General features: G+C 45.2%; 1 protein-coding gene across 1 annotated transcript in view; it reads right to left on the reverse strand.

The window, feature by feature from the left end:
- The window catches only part of DNER (delta/notch like EGF repeat containing), a 107,594-nt gene extending 85,203 nt beyond the window's left edge, over positions 1-22,391 (reverse strand). The window contains exon 1 of the mRNA XM_064165101.1: positions 22,013-22,391. Coding sequence (XP_064021171.1) covers positions 22,013-22,276 — 264 coding nt within the window. The 5' untranslated portion in view covers positions 22,277-22,391. The remainder of the gene's footprint in view (positions 1-22,012) is intronic.
- Between the last annotated feature and the right edge of the window lie 428 nt (positions 22,392-22,819).

Genomic DNA, 22,819 nt, shown 5'->3' on the forward strand with positions numbered 1-22,819 from the left:
ACTTCTGAGATTTTGTTTGTTACAGATCTCAGATGGTGTTTGTTGGCCATTGCTCACCAGCCCCAGTGTATTACTGAAAATGCTGCTCCATTTTAGTAACACTGGCCAATCTTGCTCTGCATGGCTAGTAAAGAGTGATATGCAAGGCAATAACCAGTTTGGATTTCAGCTATAGAGGGCAGTAGTACATACACTTTGGGCAGCAGTTAAAAAGTGAGCTATCATTTGCCAACTAAGCAAGGCTGAAATCCTTAATTAGACATCAAGATACAAGAATCATAGAATCAACCAGGTTGGAAGAGACCTCCAAGATCAGCCAGGCCAACCTAGCACCCAGCCCTGGCCAGTCAACCAGACCATGGCACTAAGTGCCTCATCCAGTCTTTTCTTGAACACCTCCAGGGATGGTGCCTCCACCACCTCCCTGGGCAGCCCATCCCAATGCCAATCACTCTCTCTGCCAACAACTTCCTCCTAACATCCAGCCTATACTTTACCCACAGTACAACTTGAGACTGTGTCCCCTTGTTCTGTTGCTGGTTGCCTGGCAGAAGAAACCAACCCCACCTGGCTACAATGTCCCTTCCAGTAGCTGTAGACAGCAATGAGATCACCCCTGAGCCTCCTCTTCTGCAGGCTGCACACCCCCAGCTCCCTCAGCCTCTCCTCACAGGGCTGTGCTCCAGGCCCCTCACCAGCTTTGTTGCCTTTCTCTGGACACATTCCAACACCTCAACATCTCTCTTGAATTGAGGGGCCCAGAACTGGACACAGTACTCAAGGTGTGGCCTGAGCAGTGCTGAGTACAGGGTAAGAATAACCTCCCTTGTCCTGCTGGCCACACTGCTCCTGATCCAGGCCAGGATGCATTTCAAAAAAGCAATTCTGTTTCAGATAGATGCAAACTCTTTCAATTTAACAGCTTTACCTGTAAGCAATGGAATAGAGGTTGTGCCACTGTGTATGCTGCTGACAGTTTATTTTTCTTCTGCCAAACAGAAGTTTACACAATTTCAAAGCTGCAGTAAGCACTGCAGCTTTCAGTACAAAAGCAACTCTCCCAAGTGCAAGGTCCTGCATCTGGTTTGATCCCAAGCACAGTGGAGTGCTGGTGGAGAACAAGTTACCCATGGCACAGCAATGTGCCCTTGTGGCCAAGAAGGCCAATGGCATCCTGGGGTGTATTAGGAAGAGTGTGTCCAGCAGATCAAGGGAGGTTCTCCTCCACCTCTACTCTGCCCTGGTGAGACCTCATCTTGAATACTGTGTTCAGTTTTGGGCTCCCCAGTTTAAGAGGGACAGGGATCTGGTGGAGAGGGTCCAGTGGAGAGCTATGAGGATAAGGGGACTGGAGGGTATGGCTTAGGAGAGGCTGAGGGACCTGGGGCTGTTTAGTCTGAAGAAAGGAAGACTTAGAGGATTTAATAAATGTTTTTAAGTATCTCAGGGCTGGCCAGGAATGGGGGACAGGCTCTGCTCACTGCTCCCTGGGATAGGACAAGGAGCAATGGGTGTAAGTTGCAGCACAAGAGGTCCTGCCTCAACACAAGGGGAAACTTCTTTACTGTAAGGGTCACAGAGCACTGGCACAGGCTCCCCAGGGAGGCTGTGGAGTCTCCTTCTCTGGAGCCTTTCAAGGCCTGCCTGGATGTGTTGCTCTGTGATCTGTGTTAGATAGGATTGCCCTGCTCTGGCAGCGGGGTTGGACTCAGTGATCTCCTTGGGTCCCTTCCAACCCCTAACATCCTGTGAGCCTGTGAAGAGAAGTTATTTAATTCCTAAAAAGAAAATAATCAACTAAGCTTTCAATCATTCAGTTCAGATAGCACCAATGAATGATCTCCCCACAAAAATCTGGTGCAAGACAAGAATATAAAGAGACCATTATTTACTTGTCCAGTGCAGAAACCCTTCTTTGGAAAAATCCCATTGTATTTGTCACCTTTTTATCATCATATCACCTATTTCTAACAGTAAATGCAGTACAGTTTTCAGAGTTATATACACACAGAAACTGGAAAAATGGACAAAACTATTGCAGGAATGCAATGAATCTGAATTGCAAAGAAACAGAATTGAATTATGATTCCAGAGAAACTGGACAATGCTTCTTATTCAGTGCTGTGCTAGTTTGAGCCCAACTAGACTGTATTGGTGAGAAGAATTAGATTACAGGCTCTGAAAAGGAAACAATGGTGATGTCTACTGCACTCAGAGGCTTGCTGAGATGTATAAGAACAAGAACATAAATATAGATAATGGAGTCACTCTCTGGGCTTTGTGGGCTGCACTTCTCTCTCTAACCTAACCTGCCATCTGTGTGACTAATCCATCTGCTTCCTAACCCCCCTGGCTGACCCTCCAATCTACCTTGAGCTTAAGGCAAAGTCTTGGGTAAGGTAGAGGGGTGGGAGGAAGGTGGAAGGGTGGTTGTGAGCCCCTCCTGGGGACTCAGGTTTCTGGGAGGGCTGTTGTGTTTCTGTATTGCCTTTTAACTTGTCCATTTCTGTATATACTGTCAATATCTGCTTGTACACTGTGCTAAGCTGTAAATATAAAGCTTCATTCCATTTCCAGAGCCACTGAGTCTAGTCTGGGTGATTTTCCAAAGTGTGGGGGGGCAGCTAGCACCCAAACCATCACAAGTGCTTTTCACTCTAATGCAGCAGTAGTCTTAGTTAACACTACCATTTAAATTTTAGAAACCAGATAAACTTGCATATAATTAGCTATCCTCATTCAGAAAGAATCCTGAACTTGTCAGGTTAATATCAAGAAGATAAAGACCTTCCATGAGTAGGATATCAGTTAGCACTTGAAGCTAGTGGGAGTGTTCCAAAAAACATGTAGACATGGCACTTGGGGAAATGGCTTAATGGCCATGGCCAGCTGGACATGATGGTTGGACTCACTGACCTTAGAAGTCTTTTCCAACTGAAACAATTCTATCATTCTATGAAAGGTGAGGGTGGTTTGCCAGATAAGCTTTTAGGCATCTGTCAGAGCACCAGCCTCAAAACTGACATTAATGGACACTTTTACTGATCTTACATGTTGGACAAAGGACTGAACTGATATAGCTGAAGTAGGAGGGCCCACAGCCATAACAATAACTGATGAGTAAATCAGAAGACATCAGCTGAAAAACTCCGCAGTTATGAAACCACAACTGAAAAAGAAGCATCACAGTATCACCAAGGTTGGAAGAGACCTCACAGATCATCAAGTCCAACCCTTTACCACAGAGCTCAAGGCTAGACCATGGCACCAAGTGCCACGTCCAATCCTGCCTTGAACAGCCCCAGGGACGGTGACTCCACCACCTCCCCGGGCAGCCCATTCCAGTGTCCAATGACTCTCTCAGTGAAGAACTTTCTCCTCACCTCCAGCCTAAATCTCCCCTGGCACAGCCTGAGGCTGTGTCCTCTTGTTCTGGTGCTGGCCACCTGAGAGAAGAGAGCAACCTCCTCCTGGCCACAACCACCCTTCAGGTAGTTGTAGACAGCAATAAGGTCACCCCTGAGCCTCCTCTTCTCCAGGCTAACCAATCCCAGCTCCCTCAGCCTCTCCTCGTAGGGCTGTGCTCAAGGCCTCTCCCCAGCCTCGTCGCCCTTCTCTGGACATGCTCAAGCATCTCAATGTCCCTCCTAAACTGGGGGGCCCAGAACTGAACACAGTCCTCAAGGTGTGGTCTAACCAGTGCAGAGTGCAGGGGCAGAATGACCTCCCTGCTCCTGCTGACCACACCATTCCTGAATTGTACTTTTAACTTCTAGTTTTAATATCACAGAATCACAGGATCCTATGACAGCAAAATTACTTGGCTTGTTTGTTTTATTTTCCCATTTGTTTGGATTTTTATTAGCACAGCTACATCAAGATCAAAACCTTCTGTCATGGAGGCAGACCCATCATATCTATACAGAGTTGTCTAATGAGTTGTAACTTACACATGCATATTCCAGTCCCTACATTTTGCATGTTTTGTGCAGAAGTTGTGGCACGCCTAATTTGTTAATTAATAAACACATGCTAAGATACACTTTGTGAATCTACATGATAGCTTTTGTACCTCATTCAGTATTCTTGTTCCAAAATACTTCAATACAGACACCTGTATCTACAGGTACCTGTAGTAAGTTTAGTTGCAGAGGATGGGGAATTCAACAAAGTCTACCTTTTCCACAAACACTGTGTCACTGTGTCTCTGATCTATGAAGCTGGTGAGGGGCCTGGGACACAGCCCGGTGAGGAGAGGCTAAGGGAGTTGGAGGTGTGCAACCTGGAGAAGGCTCAGGGGTGATCTCATTGCTGTCTACAACTACTTGAAGTGCTGTAGCCAGGCAGGGGTCAGTCTCTTCTGCCAGGCAACCAGCAACAGAACAAGGGGACAGTCTCAAGTTGTGCCAGGGGAGGTCTAGGCTGGAGGTTAGAAGGAAGTTCTTGACAGAGAGAGTGATTGGCATTGGAATGGGCTGCCCAGGGAGGTGGTGGAGTCACCATCCCTGGAGATGTTGAAGCAAAGCCTGGATGAGGCACTTAGTGCCATGGTCTAGTCGATTGGATAGGTCTGGGTGCTAGGTTGGACTGGATGAGCTTGGAGGTCTCTTCCAACCAGGTCAATTCTATGATTCTATAGCACCAACGCTGACTCTATTAGAGCAGAAACATGCCAAGATGGACTTCTTCTCAGCTGACAAACCCATGATCTAAGGCTCATTCTGTGTAACAGACCAAGTTATGGAAGTCAATGATGGCAACAAGAAACAAACACTGACAGAATCGTAGAACCGCTTTGGTTGGAAAGAGACCTCTAAGATCGACTACAACCTGGATCCAACATGGCCTCTTGTTCTTCCAAAACTACTAGAAATTTCACAGTATCACAGTGTCATCAAGGTTGGAAGAGACCTCACAGATCATCAAGTCCAACCCTTTACCACAGAGCTCAAGAAAAATGTGTTTATTCTGGCCAACTCCAGAAAAGATTATTTGCTGACATTCACATACTGACTTCTGCAATTCATAGGCAATCAGCTGGGAGAAAACTGGATGTGTATCAGACTTCATAGTGAGCTGGCCTGGTACCCAGGGCACAAAAGCAGAAAAAGAGCTCTGCATCTGTAGATTGCTGGAATTACTAAAAAGCACTCTGTGAAATCTCCTAGAACACAAAAGTAGAACTGGTTCATGCTCCTACAAAATAAGTAGAATATTGTGTGAACAATTTGACGACTACATTTGACTTTCAGTTGCTTGCAGGTTTTTCAGGGTGTAAAGTAGGCAGACAGCAGATAGGAAAACTATTGGAGCTGGCTCAGCAGGATTAATTCTGGCATGATGCTGCATTACTAGTCAGCTGCAGTGCCTCAGCACCGCACTCCAGGGAGCACAGTAATTGTGCATGGAGCTGGCAAGGCATCAGAGCTTTGCTAGCTGGTGATCAGCATTAAAAATTCTAAATAAAGCTCAGCTCTACACAGACAAATGCAGATGATTCCACATGATCCTCATCAGCACCCTGGGTGATTTCTCCCATGTGGAGTATGCTGTTTCTCCAATAATAAAGATAATGGAGAGTGACTACTAGCAGAAGAATTATTTTGGACAAAGATGGAATGATAGGGGTTAGAAGGGACCTCTTCAGATCATCTAGTCTAACCCCCTGCTAATGCAGTCATGTCTAGTATCACACTCCTGCTTCAGCCCTTCTGTACACATTTCTCTGTCCCCAAAACACATAAGGAAAGGATGAGGTTAAACAAATTAACCTGTGGAAGAAAGCAGACCCGTTGTATTTTCACAGATGCAGAAATAAAAACCCTCAATAAAAAGTTAAATGTGCATTTGGTGTGTTTCTTACTATAGAGGAAACATGTTTTATTATAGTAAGAAGAGTTTTAACTATTACTGAGCATTCCAGAAGTTGATAGTCTACATCAGGGAACATTTCCAGGGACACAGAGCCACTCCATAGAAATTAAAACAAACTAGTTAAGCAATTCATTAGAATAACATCCTGTGGCAAGGTGAAGTGGGAAAAGTGGTACCAAATTAAGACCTTGCCACAGCTGAATACAGGATCGAAATCCATCAGTTGCTAGATCATACATATTAAAAAGCTTCTAGGATACTGAACTGAAATCAACTGTCATGAAAATAAATTAATTCTTATCAGCAGAGAAAAAAAATACAGTATTTATCACCTCTGAAGAGCAGTTCTGTGAGCTCTAAAAGGCCCCCTACTGTTACAATCATAGAGTGGTCTGGATTGGAAGGGACCTTAAAGATTACCTAGTTCCAATCCCTCTGCTACAGGCAGGGACATCTTCCCCTAGACCAACCTGCTCAAGACCTGTCCAGTTTGGCTGTGAACACCTCCAGGGAACAGGCATCTGCAACCTCAATTGGCAACTTACTCCAGAGTCTCATCACCCTCACTATAAAGAATTTCTTTCTAATCTCCAGTCTAAATCTTCCCTCTTCCATCTTAAAGCCACTGCCTCTCATCTTATCACTACAAAGTGACAGGGTGAACAAGAAAGTTTGTGGTATAAACTTGACACGAAAATTACAGAGCCCATTTTGTGGTCCAAAGATCTGTACTTCTCCCATAATATCAGAGGATGCTTTTCCTGGCATTATGGAGATACAGAGACTTTTGAGGCTGAAGAAAACTGCTAGGGGTAAATTATAAGCCAAGCCTTGCAATACAAAGCCTCCAAACCTTTAGCTTAACAGATCAGGCAGGAAGCAAGGAAGAAAAACAATGGCAGGGAGAAGGATTTTTTCCCCCACATCTATTAATTATTTGTAGCCAAAACTATTTTATATGGATTGACCAATGATGTCATATGGCAGATATTGATCACTATTGCAGATTACTGATCCTATTCACAACCAGTTGAAATCAATGGAGCCTTGAATTACTACTTTAAATATGCCTACAAGACAGATGTAGTTATTTCTTCCTTCATTCATCTCAAGCCATACCTAGCATTTTACCATCACACAGAATCAGGCAGAGGACTCACCCTATAGCAATGTACAGTGAAAGCAGAAAAGACGAGGGTAGAGAGGAAAACCTGTGCTTGCCACAACTCCAAAGCCCAGCACAGCAAACGATTAAGTCTTTCAGAGCCAGGGCTCAGAGCTGCACTGCTGAGATCAAGCCATTCCAGAGCACCTGGGCAACCTGGGCACAAAGGATTGTTAACAAGAAATAAGCTCCTTTAAGAATGTGAGCAGTGCCACTCCCCGCTGTGAAAAAATTAACCCACGGTTGGCTTACCATTTTAGTGCTGTTATGCACAGAACTGAGTGATGGGAGCCTAACAGAATTGTTCAGTTACAATCACAGAATTGTTCTGCTTGGAAAACAGACAACAGTCTGAGTCCCACAGACAACATAACACCACAGCGGCTGTTACCCTGAGTCCCAGAGTGTGTGGTTCGTGCATGTTCTGATTCATACCTTCATGTCAAAAATAAGCTCTTACTGTTCCTCTTCTTGTGAAATCCTGTGGCAGGTGTTTAACTGTCTGCTTCTGAATTGTAGAACAATGATCACAGAACCATAGAATCAGTCAGGGTTGGAAGGGACAACAAGGAGCAGCCAGTTCCAACCCCCCTGCCATGCCCAGGGACACCCTACCCTAGAGCAGGCAGCCCACAGCCTCAGCCAGCCTGGCCCTAAACATCTTCAGAGACGGGGCCTCAACCACCTCCCTGGGCAACCCATTCCAGCCTCTCACCACTCTCATGCTCAACAACTTCCTCCTCACATCCACTCTGAATCTCCCCACCTCCAGCTTTGCACCATTGTCTCCAGTCCTGTCACTCCCTGAGAGCCTAAAAAATCCCTCCCCAGCTTTTTTGTAGGCTCCCTTTCAGATCCTGGAAGGCCACAAGAAGGTCACCTGGGAGCCTCCTCTTCTCCAGACTGCACAGCCCCAACTCTTTCAGTCTGTGCTCACAGCAGAGCTGCTGCAGCCCTCTGAGCATCCTCGTGGCCTTTCTCTGCACATGCTCCAGCATCTCCACATCCCTCTTGTCATAGAGGCTCCAGAGCTGGATGCAATTTTAACAGAAAGCAAAAGTTAGGAATCCATAAGGGGCACTGTAAGAATCCACTTGGACAATGGTACAGAACACATCATAGGAACAGAAACATTCATCATTCATACCCATAAGAGTGAAAAAGATGTTTGGGACACTATGCAGCATCCTTAAGGCATTGATTTGAACCTTCAACACAGGCAGGCTGTGGGGGGAGAAAGGCAAATTCTCTGCTAACACAGTTTGTGAATTCACCTAGCTGAGCAACAGAGCATTCAAACCAAGCACCCTTCTATTTGTTCCCAAAGACCAGTCAGTAGTCAAATGAAAAACCTCACAATGCCAGTGCGATGCAATTAAAGCAAGAAAGAAGCTACCAGGTTGGGTTTTTTAAGAGGATTCAGATGCTGAAAAAGAAAGCAAAAAGGATTTTTAGAAGTTAACATCATTTATGCAGTCTGGAGTTAAAACATATTGTAAAAATTGCAGTTTTGCAACTACAGTGGAAAAAAAAGTCTTAGGCACTGAACAGATGCCTAAACGTTGCTTGAACTGGGAACTGAACAGATGCTATTCATATAAAGGTAGAACAAAGCCAGGAAAACATTCATAGAAATCAGTGTGGCCAGCAGGGTGAGGGAGACGATTCTCTGGAGCGTGTCCAGAGAAGGGCCACTGGGATGCTCAGAGGGCTGCAGCACCTCTGCCATCAGGACAGACTGAAAGAGTTGGGGCTGTGCAGTCTGGAGAAGAGGAGGCTCCCAGGTGACCTTCTTGTGGCCTTTCAGTATCTGAAGGGGGCCTACAAAAAAGCTGGGGAGGGACTTTTTAGGCCATCAGGGAGTGACAGGACTAAGGGGAATGGAGGTAAGCTGGAGGTGGAGAGATTGAGACTGGGCATGAGGAGGAAGTTGTTCAGCATGAGAGTGGTGAACAGCACAGAATGGGTTGCCCAGGGAGGTGGTTGAGGCCCCATCCCTAGAAGTGTTTAAGGCCAAGCTGGATGAGTCTGTGGGCAGCCTGCTCTAGGGTAGGGTGTCCCTGCCCATGGCAGGGGGGTTGGAACTGGCTGATCCTTGTGGTCCCTTCCAACCCTGACTGATTCTATTCTATGATTCTAAATCACTTCAAATAGACTGCCTTCTAATGGTTGCTTCTTATATCCATTTAGTCATTCAGCTAGTACCCTCAAAATGATGCAAAACACTGCCAAGGTGAAAGACAAGGACAGCTTGGTAGTTGAGAATCAGTAATGTTGCAGATGCAGAACACAGATTGAGAGGCCAGCCCAGTCTTTCCTTTCCAAAGTAGCAAACAAAGAGGTATGCACTTCCCTTGCTCAGAGTGTATTTTGTACATTAAATCAAAGCCTCTGGAGCTGCCAAATTCCAGAACACCATCACACGTTCTCTGTGACTAAGCCTGAATGGATTGGTTCCTTTATTCTGTCATGAATATCTAAAGTATTTTAGCTTATCTGTTACACAGGCTTAATATTCAACTCATAAATTTTAACTTTTCTACTTCTTTCCTCATGCTGTCTGTACTTCATGTCTTCAGTAAAGAAGTGCAAACACACAGCATCATATTCTATACTCTTCTTCCTCTCACCATAGAATCATACAAGAGACCTCCAACATCATCCAGTCCAATCTAGCACCCAGCCCTGGCCAATCAACCAGACCATGGCACTAAGTGCCTCAGACAGGCTTTTTTTTAAACACCTCCAGGGACAGCAACTCCACCACCTCCCTGGGCAGCCCATTCCAATGCCAAACACTCTCTCTGCCAACAACTCCCTCCTAATATCCAGCCTAGACCTCCCCTGGCACAACTGTGTCCTCTTGTTCTGTTGCTGGTTGTCTGGGAGAAGAGACCAACCCCATCTGGCTACAGCCTCCCTTCAGGTAGTTGTAGACAGCAATGAGGTCACCCCTGAGCCTCCTCTTCTGCAGGCTGCACACCCCCAGCTCCCTCAGCCTCTCCTCACAAAGCACTCAAGGTGTGGCCTGACCAGTGTTGAGTACAGGGGCAGAATAACCTCCCTCGTCCTGCTGGCCACACTGTTCTTCATACAGGCCAGGATGCCATTGGCTCTGCTGCCCACCTGGGCACACTGCTGGCTCATCGTCAGCTACTCTCTACCAATACCCCAGGTCTATTTCACACACACAGTATCACAGTATCATTAGGGTTGGAAGAGACCTTTCTTATCACATTAAGTTTCTTACTCACTTATTTTACTCATCCCACATTTCAGTAACTATAACCAAATCAGTTTCTGTGCTGAAATACCCCTATACCACCTTTTGCTTCCTCTGGGTTTGACACTATTTGCTTTAGAAAGAAACTTTCCTAGAACAAGGTATTCAGGCTCCATCAGTAACTTTCCCATGTGACATTACTTTTTAATATGCTAGGAAGACAAGGGGAAAAAAAGAGAGGAAAGAATAGTGAAGGTCAATAACTAAAAACCAGGTGGATTATTAAGGCAGCCTGAGATTCATACAATCATAGAGGTCAACCTTTCAGGTTACTAAGATTATTAAGTGCAAGCTTCTACCCAACACCTCCATGACCCCTAGACCGCATCTCAAAGAGCCACATCTGCTACTTCAACACCTTCAGTGATAGTGACTCCACCCTGAAAAAAGAATTAGGTGCCATGAGAAAGAAAGAGTATTGAAAAAATGGTAGCTAAACCCCAGATTATAACACAAGAAACATACAAAATCTACATCATCTCAGCTCTGCCAAAAAGACAATTTGTTGTTTATCCCACTTCCAACTGGCAGCATTTTTAGACCTTAGGAATTGGTTTCACTGATGTCTAATTCCATAAACAAACAGGCAAGTTACCACAGGATAAAAGAGGAGATGAGCTTGCAGTCTTGCTTTTAGGCATCCAAATATTGGTTTTCCAAAATCAATGTAAGTTCCCTTGAAAAATACAAGAGAACCTAATCTGTGTTACTTTACAAAGACAAAGAAACCAAGCAGATCAACAGCTAATACTATAAGGCTTTTTGATGATTTCCAATATTAGGTTAGATAATGGCATTGTTAACATCTAAATCAATATACAAATACTCTACTTTTCCCCACCAAACACCACTCTACCACACTTGTCACAGCTGGGAAGAACTCCTGATTGAACATACAGGTTATCAGAGAATGACAGTTCACTGAATAAAGGAGAGTTTTCTGCTGGCACCTCTGATGGGAGGAGACCACTTCATGGGTTTGTTTCTGATGGAAGTTTTCTGGTACATTTACACTCCTTGCTGCAGCACTAGTGCTCTGCTCAAAGATTTGGGAACACAGCATCCTTTCAAGTCACACAAGAGAATTGCAAAGCCACAAGACTGCCAGCATAACAAAGATTTCATGACTTCTCAGCTTCACAGAACTGCCCCTGCTTTGTGCCAAGGAGCTTGGAAGAGCTTCTACCAACCAGCAGCTATGAGGGATCAATAGCTGCTTACAGTCAATGCCCCACATTCAAGTGGGGTCTACTTTCACATCCTAGGTAAGCAGCTTAGAAAAATACAGGAATACACAATAACCTGGAGGCAAGTGTGTCTGGAGAAAGAAAAACGCCATCCTCAAAACCAGGTATCATGAGCTGGAAGCCCCTGCAGTACTGCAAAGCATATAGATCATGCACAAATCAACTAAGAGTCACAGACTCACAGAATGTTTGGGTTGGAAGAGACCTTAAAGATCATCTAGCTCCAAACCCTTTGCCATTGGCAGGGACACCTTCCACTAGACCAGGATGCTCATCCAGCCCAGTCTTGAACATCTCCAGGACATCATCCATGGCCTCCCTGTTCCAATGTCTTGCCACCCTCACTGTAAACCTAATCTCCAGTCTAAATCTACCCTCTTCAAGCTTAAATCCATTCCCTCTTACCCTATCACTACAAGCTTTTGTAAAATGTGCTTTCCCAGCTTTCTTGTAAACCCCCTTTGGGTACTGGAAGGCTGCTCTTTCTCTTCTCCAGGCTGAACATCCCCAATTCTCACAGCCTGTCCTCACAGGGGAGGCTCCCCAGCCCTCTGATCATCTTCATGGCACTCCTCTGGGCTGGCTACAGCAGTTCCACGCAACACTCGACTTGCTCTATGTCACTCACACAAGAAGGTTTGCTGGCACATCTGTCATTCCAGAGAATCCCTCAACTGATTATCTCTCACATGAACATAAAAGATGGTGAAGTCACTCACTAATATGCTATGTTAATAGAAAATCCTTCCTGTTGCCAAATCAAATATAGTGAGCTTTTGGCCCATACTCCAGTTTGCTACATGCTTCTACTAGGAAGAGTTAATAACCAGAGGGCACACCTGTAACTGGTAAAGCTATCATGCTATACTTAACAGGCCTGTGTGAAAAGCCAGAATCACTGTAACCATGAATCCATCCTTTCTTACACACCTGTATAGAGTTAAAATCTGGTGGGAAGTGATCCACCTTGAGGCTGCACCTAGTTTTGGGGCCCTCAGTGCAAAAGGGATGTTCAGGTGCTGGCATGTCCAGAGAAGGGCAACAAAGCTGGAGAAGGGTCCAGAAAACAGGTCTTGTGAGGAGCAGCTCAGGGACCTGGGGTTGTTGAGTCTGGAGAAGAGGAAGCTGAAACAAGTTTGGAGTGAGGTGGGGATTGGTCTCTTCTCCCTAGTATCAAGTGATAGTATGAGAGGAATTGGACTGAAATGGTGCCAGAGGAGGCTTCAATTAGACATTAGGAAAGAATTCCTTCCTGCAAGAGTAGTCAGGCATTGGAACAGGCTGCCCAGGGACAAAGTGAAGTCACCATCCCGGGAGGTGTTCAAGAAATGTGTGGACAGGGCACTGTGGGACATGGTTTAAGGACTGTGGTGGTTAAAGGTCTCTTCCCACCCGAGCAATTCTACAGTTCCATGGTGTTACAAGGGAAGCTGTTTAATCAGGAAGAAAGGCATTCTGGAAATAAGTGGCACAGCTGACCTTGCTTTTGCATGCATTCTCCTGAGAGACCTTTTCTGCTACATTTCAGGAGCACCAAGAAACTCAAGGTCAAATGATTACAGAAATAACTAGTTCTAAACTCACATTTGTCACTTTTAAAGTCAAAGAAATTGCTATGAACTTAGTTAACCTTTAAGAGATGTCTTATTGGAATCTCAATCAGCCCTTTAAAGAAAATGTCCCACATTTTTAGCATGGTCTGTACAAGCCAGATCCCCTTGCACCTTCAGAAAGATGACCAAGAATTTATATACCACCAACGCAGTACCTTTCCACTACTTTTAAGAGGCAACAGTCAGCCTTTATAGTGAAACATTACAGCTCTATCAGAGTTATGTAAATTAAGTCATTTTGTCCTTCCTTCAATTAAAGACGTTAATTTCCCAGGAGACTCAACACCGTTTTTGTCAGTTGCCACATATGCCATCATCACACAGCACTCTCCAGCCTTAAAAAGAATTAATCAAGCACCTGATCTTAAGGACCCTGCCTGTGTCAGTAAACCTGATGTAACTCAACTCTCTGAAATTCAGAGGCACTCTCAAATGAGAAATCTTCTCAGATCCCTGCACACAAGAACACAAACTTGGCGTTCCGTAGTGACAATAAATGCCAGGGAAAAACAAAACCTGTTGCAAGCTGACAGCAGAATTAGGACTCTCAACACAAAAGGCACTTTGCTCATAAATTATTACACTTCTACATGGTCACATGAAGACAGGCTGAGTGAGTTGGGGTTATTCAGTGTGAAGGAGAGCAGGCTCTGGGGAGACTTTATAGCAGCCTTCCAGTACCTGGAGGAGAGAAAACTGGGGAAGGAGTGCTTACAAAAAACATGTAGCAATAGGATTAGTGGCAATGATATTAAACTAGAGCAGGGTAAATTTAGATTGGCCATTAGGAATAAGTTCTTTACTATGAGGGTAATGGAACACTGGAACAAGTTGCCCAGGACAGTGGTGGAGGCTCCACCACTGGACACACTGAAGGTCAGGCTTGATGGGGTTCTGAGCAACCTGATCTAGTCGTGGAGGTCCCTTCTCATTGCAAGGGGGTTGGACTTAGATAACCTTTAAAGATTCCTACCAACCTAATGAATTCTATGATCCTTATTTCTTTCTGTTTAATAGTGCTCAGATATATTTGCTTAAAACTTCCATTACAATAGAAGTGCAGGTATATGGTCAATTAAAAAATTATTAATAGACTGTTAGATCCATATGTAACTTAAGTCTTGTATTGTGGTTTCCTACTACTGAGATTCATTCATCAATTTGATTTTCATGCAAAGTATTTAACAATTTGCCTAATTTCTTCAACAGAAGAAACCATGCATATAGTAAAAGCTTTAACACAAAAGTACAAATGAAGTTTATATGGATCTTTCACAGAGTTGATCAAAGCATAAATCATTAGGGCTGAATTAAAAAGAAAACCAACAACCCACAAACAAACCAACCTACCAAAAAAAAAACCCCAACAACACTAAACCAAACAACACCACCACCATAAAATCATAGAATCAACCAGGTTGGAAGAGACCTCCAAGATCATCCAGGCCAACCTATCCCACATTCCTATCCAGTCAACTAGACCATGGCACTAAGTGCCTCATCCAGGCTTTTCTTCAACTCCTCCAGAGATGGTGACTCCACCACCTTCCTGGGCAGCCCATTCCAATGCAAATCACTCTCTCTGGGAAGAACTTACTCCTAACATCCAGCCTAGACATCCCCTGCCACAACTTCAGACTATAGGAACTGCCATATAGCTCATGGTGATAGCTACTGTCATTATTGACAAACACCAGTACCAAATACTTCAAAGAAAGATCCCAGCAGTGTACCAAGTCTGGAAAACTACAGGAAACTGCCCTTGTATTCCCCTTAGTCACATTAGTTTATTAGTTGATGCCCAGACAAATAACTGTCTCATTCCTGATGTTTTTTATCAAGCCTCACCCTTGTCACAAGATTATCTTTTAACTCTGTCATAGGTTGAGCTTTAGTCAGCTGCTTTTCAGCCCATCCTGCCTCATGCCAGCTTCAAAATGAAAATTCTGGCTGAAGGAAAGCACTATGAGGCTATGGGGTGGGCGATGGGTTATGGGTGTGGGCTCTTCTGCTGAGATGGCACCAGCAGGAGGAGGGACGTAGAACTAGCTCTGGCTGGGGCTTTTGCCCAAGCTTCTGCCTGCTGCTGCTTTCTGCTGTGTCTTTTCCGCAAAAAGGCTAAGGTAATTGTGCATTCATATTATGGTTACCTGATCTGCTCAGTAAGCTATTCTTATCTCAATCCCTTTTCTCTCAGCCTGGAGTTTTTTGTGCTGTTTTTCCCTCCTTTCTGTGCTGGGGTAACAAACAAGTTAACCTGCTGCTTTTGCTTTAAACTATTGCAATTCAGACTCTTATCATCTCTTTATAGAAATGAATGAGATGTTCTTCCAGGTTATTCAAATCCTTCCACAGTTGCTAATTGCTCCTACTGCCCTTTTCCTGCATCTTATCTGTTTCTGCCCTCCCCATCTTGTAAGCAAAGTTACCTGAACTTGATTTCAGCGGATTAAGTGAATTCACAGAAGGGAACAGCAATCTAGAACAGCCTCTGTTCTCTGGTGACATTATCTGCACATCTTTAATTTATTTGCATTTTGAACACTTAGGCTCAGTGAGGAGTATTCAGCATACTAGAACCTTTCACCTGTTCACCAGCAGAACACATGGCTCTTGCTCACAAATAATTAGTTTATTTAGAACACCCATGTTTAGCAGACTCCATTCCTTCTCTTGTGCATTTGTTAGCAACTTTCAGCTTTGGTAGGTCTACTCCAAAGGACCACATAAGGGCAGTGAACTGAAAAAGGAGCCTTGTTATAAAGAAAGTGAATCATATCTTCTTACTCTTTTTACACCTACTGTTCCTGAAGATACTCAGAAGCCTTCTCAAACTGACAATACAGTTGCTGTTGTAACTAATACATGAAGTACAACACAGTTCCCCAAATCATTAACATTCAGTGACCTTATCTCTGTATAACAACCCTGCTTTCACAGTCAAATTGAATCCTGCTCTTACCTGATTCAAAAGCACCTTGTTCGCAAACACCTTTGCTACAAGTCTTTATAGTACTGATTATTCATCTGCCAGAGGCTATTGTGCAGCAAGAAAACTAAGACATCACAGAAACATGGTGGGATGACTTGCAAGACTGGAGTGCTACAATCAATGGCTGCCAACTTTTCAGAAGGGATAGGTGAGGAAGAAGAGGCAGACAGATGGCTTTCTATTAGGGAGAGGTCTGACTGTCTACAAGTCAGTGATGATTGTGTTGAGTCCTTATGGATATGAATTAGGGGGAAGGCCAACAAGGCTGGTATCATGGTGGAAATCTGTTATAGACCACCCAAACAGGATCAAGGAGAGCATAAAATATTCTATAAGCAGTTGAGAGTGGCTTCACAATTGCTACCACCCCCCAGTTCTCATGGGGGACTTCAACTTCCCAGATGTCTGCTGGAAATACAATAAAGAGGAGAGAGAACAGTTCCAGAGGTTCCCAAAGTGAATGGAAAAGAACTTCATGATGCAGTTGGTGAAGAAGCCAACTAGGGAAGAAGGCACCTGGTTAAATGGAGAGATCTGTTTGCTGCTTAGAGAGAAAAGGAGAGACTCTGGGCTTGGGAAGAGGGAGCAGTCCTCTCACATGGACTACAAAGTTTTACTGAAATTAGCCCTGCTCTGGCCAAATGTTGTGCTTTCAGTTGACATGGATGCATTTGGCTATCACTGCACCAATATCAGACACCTCTAGGTAGGTTGCTGAGATTAGCTCACCTGTATCAACCCAAACTTAAAACAAAGTCACATCAAAACACAATGAACTGTGGATATCATGGAGGTCTTCTCTCTAATACAGTTGTCAAAACAACAGGTAACATCTCAGCACACATTAAAAAATGGGATTTAGTTCTGCACAAACAGAGTATATTTAGCTCCACCAGCAACCAGCAGGAATATTGCTCAACCCATTCAGCTTGGAAAGGAGACTAAAAAAGAGAAAATTTCACTATATGCACAGGGAGGGAAGAGTGGAGTAGCAGAAGGAGACCCCAGAGAGGTTGTGGGGTCTCCTTCTATGGTGACTTTCAAGGCCTGTCTGGATGTGTTCCTCTGTGATCTGTGTTAGATAGTATTGTCCTGCTCTGGCAGGGGGGTTGGACTCAATGATCTCCTTGGGTCTCTTCCAACCCCTAACATCCTGTGATCCTGTGAACATGTTTTTAAAAGGGAAAAAAAAAACCCAACCACAACAGGGAAACTAATTTAAAATACAGAAAATAAAAACTAATCAAAGTATGTTTTCCATGGAATTATATTGGGATTAATTAGAGCACAAATGCCTCACAGACAAAAAAGAGTTCCTAGGGATAAACAAGGGACTTGGTATTTAGCAAAAACAAAGTGAGCAATCAGGGCAAGTACCAAGGAAAAAAAACTACCCCAAAACACCAAACAGCAAAACCAAGACAACAAACTCAGGCCAAAAAAGCCCATTAGGATTAAGTGGACACAAATATCTCACATCTACCTATTAAAATGTTATTTCTCACACCGCCTCCTACAATTTCTGATCTCATGATCCTTTGAGCAAGCTGAAATCAGCACTAGCATGTAACCAAATCAATACCATGCAATTTAATGCAATTAGCTACATTCAGATTCTCTACTTTTCAGCAAATGACCCAATCTATAATGATGTTTTTCATCTCCTGTTTAGTAATTTTGTACCTTAGGTCTCTAAAATTGTTTCATTGGGCACTAACACAGATCAATTTTTCCATCAGGCTTGCCTGACCAAGGAAAACTGGCTTATTGAATTATATACATCATTTGAGATAATGCAGACTAGTCTTGAGAAAACAAAAAAAGCTACAGACATTGAAAAGTAAAATCTAAGTAAAAATCTAGAGAACATAAAGTTTAGAGAGCTTTAAATAAACTGAAATTGAGTTACAGATATTAATCAAATTCTCTCAGTGTAAAGCTGTGCTTTGCGGCCAAGAAGGTCAGTGCCATTCTGGAGGGTATTAGAAGGGCTGTGGTTAGCAGGTCAAGAGAGGTTCTCCTCCCACCTCTACCCTGGTGAGGCCACATTTGGAATATTGTGTCCAGTTCTGGGCCCCTCAGTTCAGGAAGGACTTGAGGAAACTGCCTGAAGGAGTCGAGCGCGGAGCTGTGTGAATGATTAAGGGAATGGAGAAGAGCACACTGAAGGCTGACCTCATTAATGTTCATAAGCGTGTAACGAGTGAGTCCCAAGAGGCTGGAGCCAGGCTCTGCTGTGTGATGCCCAATGGCAGGACAAGGGGAAATGGGTGGAAGTTGAGGCAAAGGAAGTTCCATGAGGAAAATTTTATTCACTATGGGAGTGACAGAGCACTGGAACGGGCTGCCCAGGGGGATTGTGGAGTCTCTCTCCCTGGAGATATTCAAGATCCACCTGGACACATTACTGTGTGGTCTGGTATAGGTGATTCTGCTCTGCCAAGAGGGTTGGACTGGAGGATCTGTGGAGGTCCCTTCCAGCCCCTAACCTTCTATGAAAATTGGCCAATTTTGAAATCCCTCAGAAAGGCAGTGGAATTCCTATTTTTGTAGCATTTTCTTGGCAATCCATGGGATTACTTTGCTCAGACTAAGTTTAAAGTATTTCAACACATAAATTCTATTTCTTCTTTACACAGAAGTATGCAAGCATGGTAAGGAGAACTGGGAAGCAATTTACCACCATGAAAAGAAGTGGAATCACATCACAGCAACGTCCTGCACTGTGAAACTGAAGGATCCATAACAAAAAAAAATCAAACCTGAAGTTTGTAAAGCAAAAGATCTCACATTGCTTTCTGTTGAATATACACACACACAATTCACAGGATGGATATACTAAGAGCTCCTGTAATTTCTGTTGTGAAATAAATAATGAGTTACTAAAACAGTTATAACATAAGATCATTGGTTTAGATCCAAGATTAATATGTCACTTGGTGATAGGAAACCTCTGGACTTCTGGAAGGAGCTCATGTGTTTGTGGTGTCCGTTTCATGCTTTCCTCATGCCAGCACAAGCATCATCAAGTGCATCAAAACCACTTAAAGGAAAAACTTTGGTAGCAAAATGTGTGGGCAATCCCCAACTTCAGCTGTTAGTAATCATTCTATCTTGTCAATCTCTTTGTGCCAAATAGACTTGTAGGCAGATCTGGGACTTTTTTTTCTTCTTCATTCTACATCTTAACACATCTGAGCAGAATTGGTGAAATGTTTCCTTCACTAGGTGAAAGTAATTCTATGTTTTCAGGGATGTGAGGTGCCCAAAAAAACTTCATCTCCATTACAAACTTGAAAAATGAAAATTCATTTCCATGATTTGGGTATTTAAGCACCGTATTTCCTGTTCTTTTTCACCCTCTTTTGGCATTTCCCTCTGCAAGTCCAATTGTTCACTAACAACTTCAGCATCATGACTTAAAATCTTGTCTAGATATATCCAAATGATCCCCAGATTTAGACATTGTTTTCTCATAATCCTTAAGGGATACAAGAAAAAAAATCCTTGTGGCCTTCAAATAATCTTTACAGTTCTTTATTCTCTTTGAATTAGAAAATATGACTCTTTTCACCTTTCTTCATAGACGTGTGAATCATTAGGCATCTGAATGACAGAGCAACACAAGAATTTGGGGTGTTGGTCTATTCTTGCAGGCAACCAGCAAGAGAACAAGGGGACACAGTCTCAAGCTGTGCCAGGGGAGGTCTAGGCTGGATGTTAGGAGGAAGTTCTTCCCAGAGAGAGTGATTGGCATTGGAATGGGCTGCCCAGGGAGGTGGTGGAGTCACCATCCCTGGAGGTGTTCAAGAAAAGACTGGCTGAGGCACTTAGTGCCATGGCCTAGTTGATTGGACAGGGCTGGATGCTGGGTTGGACTGGGTGATCTTGGAAGTTGGTTGATTGTATGAATTAATGCATTTGTACAACATTTATTTCTTATTTTGATAAAATAAGCAAACACTGAACTACGGAGATGTTGTGTTTTCACCACCCTTTAAATCCGTCTGCCTTCTAGTTAATTAAATCAAATCCCAAAATAATGTTGTTATACTCCTGACATGACAGCCACACAAGTGTCATTCATTTATTTATCATTTTTTGAGGTTAATCACTCCAGATTTTTTTGTTTAAACCCTCAAACAACCAAAATGTACGATGCTGTATGCCTCCTGTCAGTCACTAAAAATAATAACTGATAGGACAACCTTGCCTAACTCTTTTATTAGAAACAATTAAATCCAGTTACCCAGGCACAACCCTTCCCTGGGACACATGATGCCAGAAAGTGTTACATTTTACTAAGGCTTTCAAAGGGCCATTAATTTTTCAGCGGTGGAGCTCAGATACTTAAGTCTAACGGAATCAAACACACAGCGCTCTCTTTCTGTCTTGGCGGTGGCAGAAACATAGTAAACTCTTAAGAGGACAAGAGCTAAAATTAGCCAGCGAGCAATCTATTTAATCCACTTTCATCTGACTGATTTTACAGAATCTCATTAGTGTAAACATTTTCACTTTCATTGTGTCACTGAATCAGCCGAGACGTTTCAAGTCAAGCATCGAACTCTGTGCACAGCCCTCCTGCTTCACAAAGGCTTTCATACTTACCTACACATTAAGACTTCAGTAAATGTATTATTCCTTTCACATGTTCCACAGATACTACACGCCCAAAAAAACATTAGGCAAAAACAAACAAAAAAAATCTGGCTTAATTTACTTGAATTCATCTGCTCCTATGTTAAATCCACTTAAGCCAGAGGACTGATAAAGAAATGGCAACTGATCCATGTAGCCTTTTGTGCAGTCCTGTCACAGAAAAGAACCCATCATATACACAGGCAGGAAACAAACCTTTGTCCCTGGTGCCTGCTTTTCCTTATCTGAAGGGCAGCAGATTAAGTTTTGGTGAATTTCATCACATGCTAATAAAGATTTTAATCTGTAACGCTAGAGATCTAAAGAAAGAAACAGAATTACAATCTTGGTGTAAGAAGCAATTCTGTTGCACATTCTTACGTGAAACCCCAACACGACCAAGCACATGAGACATTGCCTCTCCATATTTTATCTCTACTCTTAAGCATTCTGACCTTTCAGAATTCAAAATCAATTAAAGAAGCACCCGAGACGTGGAAACAAGCACTCCCAACGTAAGAATGACCATTGGAAACACGACTTAAAGCACTCCTAACGTATGAAAATGACCATTTAATGATTAGCATTTCATGCAACACAAGGACCGGCCGGTGGCAGGAGGCTACAGTACCGAGGCGGAACTGGAACGTACTGGCTAACCTCAGCCCTATTCTCATCCACCTCTAACCAAGCCCCTGGGACGCCTCGTCCGTTTCATGGCCTGGAGTAGCCGCTCTGCCCTCGGCTCAGGAACCAGCACAGGGCACGGCTTCGTGCAAGCCAGTCGCTCGCAGCACCGGCACCCGCGTTCCGCGCTCACTGGCACGAAGGGCCCCTCCGCCGCCCGCCGCGGCCGTGAACGGCACCGGCAGCTTCCACGCGAGGAGCGGGCGGCAGGGAGTGGCCCTGCGGGGTGGACGACACCCGGGGGGAACGGGCACTGGGCGCTGCTGCCTGCCCCCCGGGGCAGACGGGCAGGTAAACGGGCACCGAAACGGCGCCGTGCGGGGCAAGGCAGGGCGGGCAGAGGCTCCTGCAGACAGGGTAGGGGTGAGACAGAACGAGGATAGGAAAGAGACAGCCGCAGAGCGACCAGGGACACCCAAGGGCAGAGCCGGGCACAAGGACGCAGGCCGTGAGGAAGGCGCTGGGACGGGGGCGCCCCGGGAGGGGCGAGGCGGAGGGCGTGCCGCTTACCTGACAGGAGGCGCCGGTGAACCCCGCGGGACAGGCGCAGCTGTAGGCGGCCGGAGGCTGAGGCAGAAGCAGCTGCAGGCGGCGGGATGCCGAGGGTCCCCGGGCAGGCAAAGGCGAGCAGGTGCCGTTGTTCCGGCAGGGCTGGCTGAGGCAGGGGTCCCGACCGGGGGGCGCGGCGGTGGCCGGCCCGGGAAGACAGGCGCGGCGCTGGGCCAAGGCGAGCAGCAGCAGGGGGAGGAGGAGGAGCGGAGCGGCTCGGGGCATGGCGGCGGGGCGTCCGGATGCGGGTACCGCTCCGCTGCGGGTGCTGGCGGGGAGGGAAGAGGATGGAGGAGCGTCAGCCCGGCTGCTCCTGCCCGCGTTCCCCAGGCAACGGGCGGGCGGGGCCGGGGCGGGGCGGGACGAGCAGGACGCCGCAGCCCGCCAGAGGGCAGCCGCCCGCGCGCCCCGCCCCGCCCCGCCCCGCCCCTGCCGCCTGGCGCCGCCCGCGGGGCAGCAGGGCCGGGCTGGGGGCGAGGGACGGCAGCGCCCGGGTGGGGAGCGCGGCGGGACGGGGGCAGCCGGACTAGGGGTGACTGGGACGCTTGGCTGATACAGCCCAAGGCTGTGCGTTCGTCCAGACAGACCTGGACAGACGGCAGAGCTGGGCACAGAGGAACCAGATGAAGTTCAACAAGGACAAGTGCAGAGTCCTGCATCTGGGGAGGGATAACAAACTGCACCAGTACAGACTGGGAGGTGATCTGCTGGAAGAGAGGGACCTGGGGGTGCTGGTGGAGAACAAGTTACCCAGGGCACAACAATGTG

The sequence above is a fragment of the Pogoniulus pusillus genome, chromosome 26 (assembly GCF_015220805.1).
Source record: "Pogoniulus pusillus isolate bPogPus1 chromosome 26, bPogPus1.pri, whole genome shotgun sequence".
NCBI lineage: Eukaryota > Metazoa > Chordata > Aves > Piciformes > Lybiidae > Pogoniulus > Pogoniulus pusillus.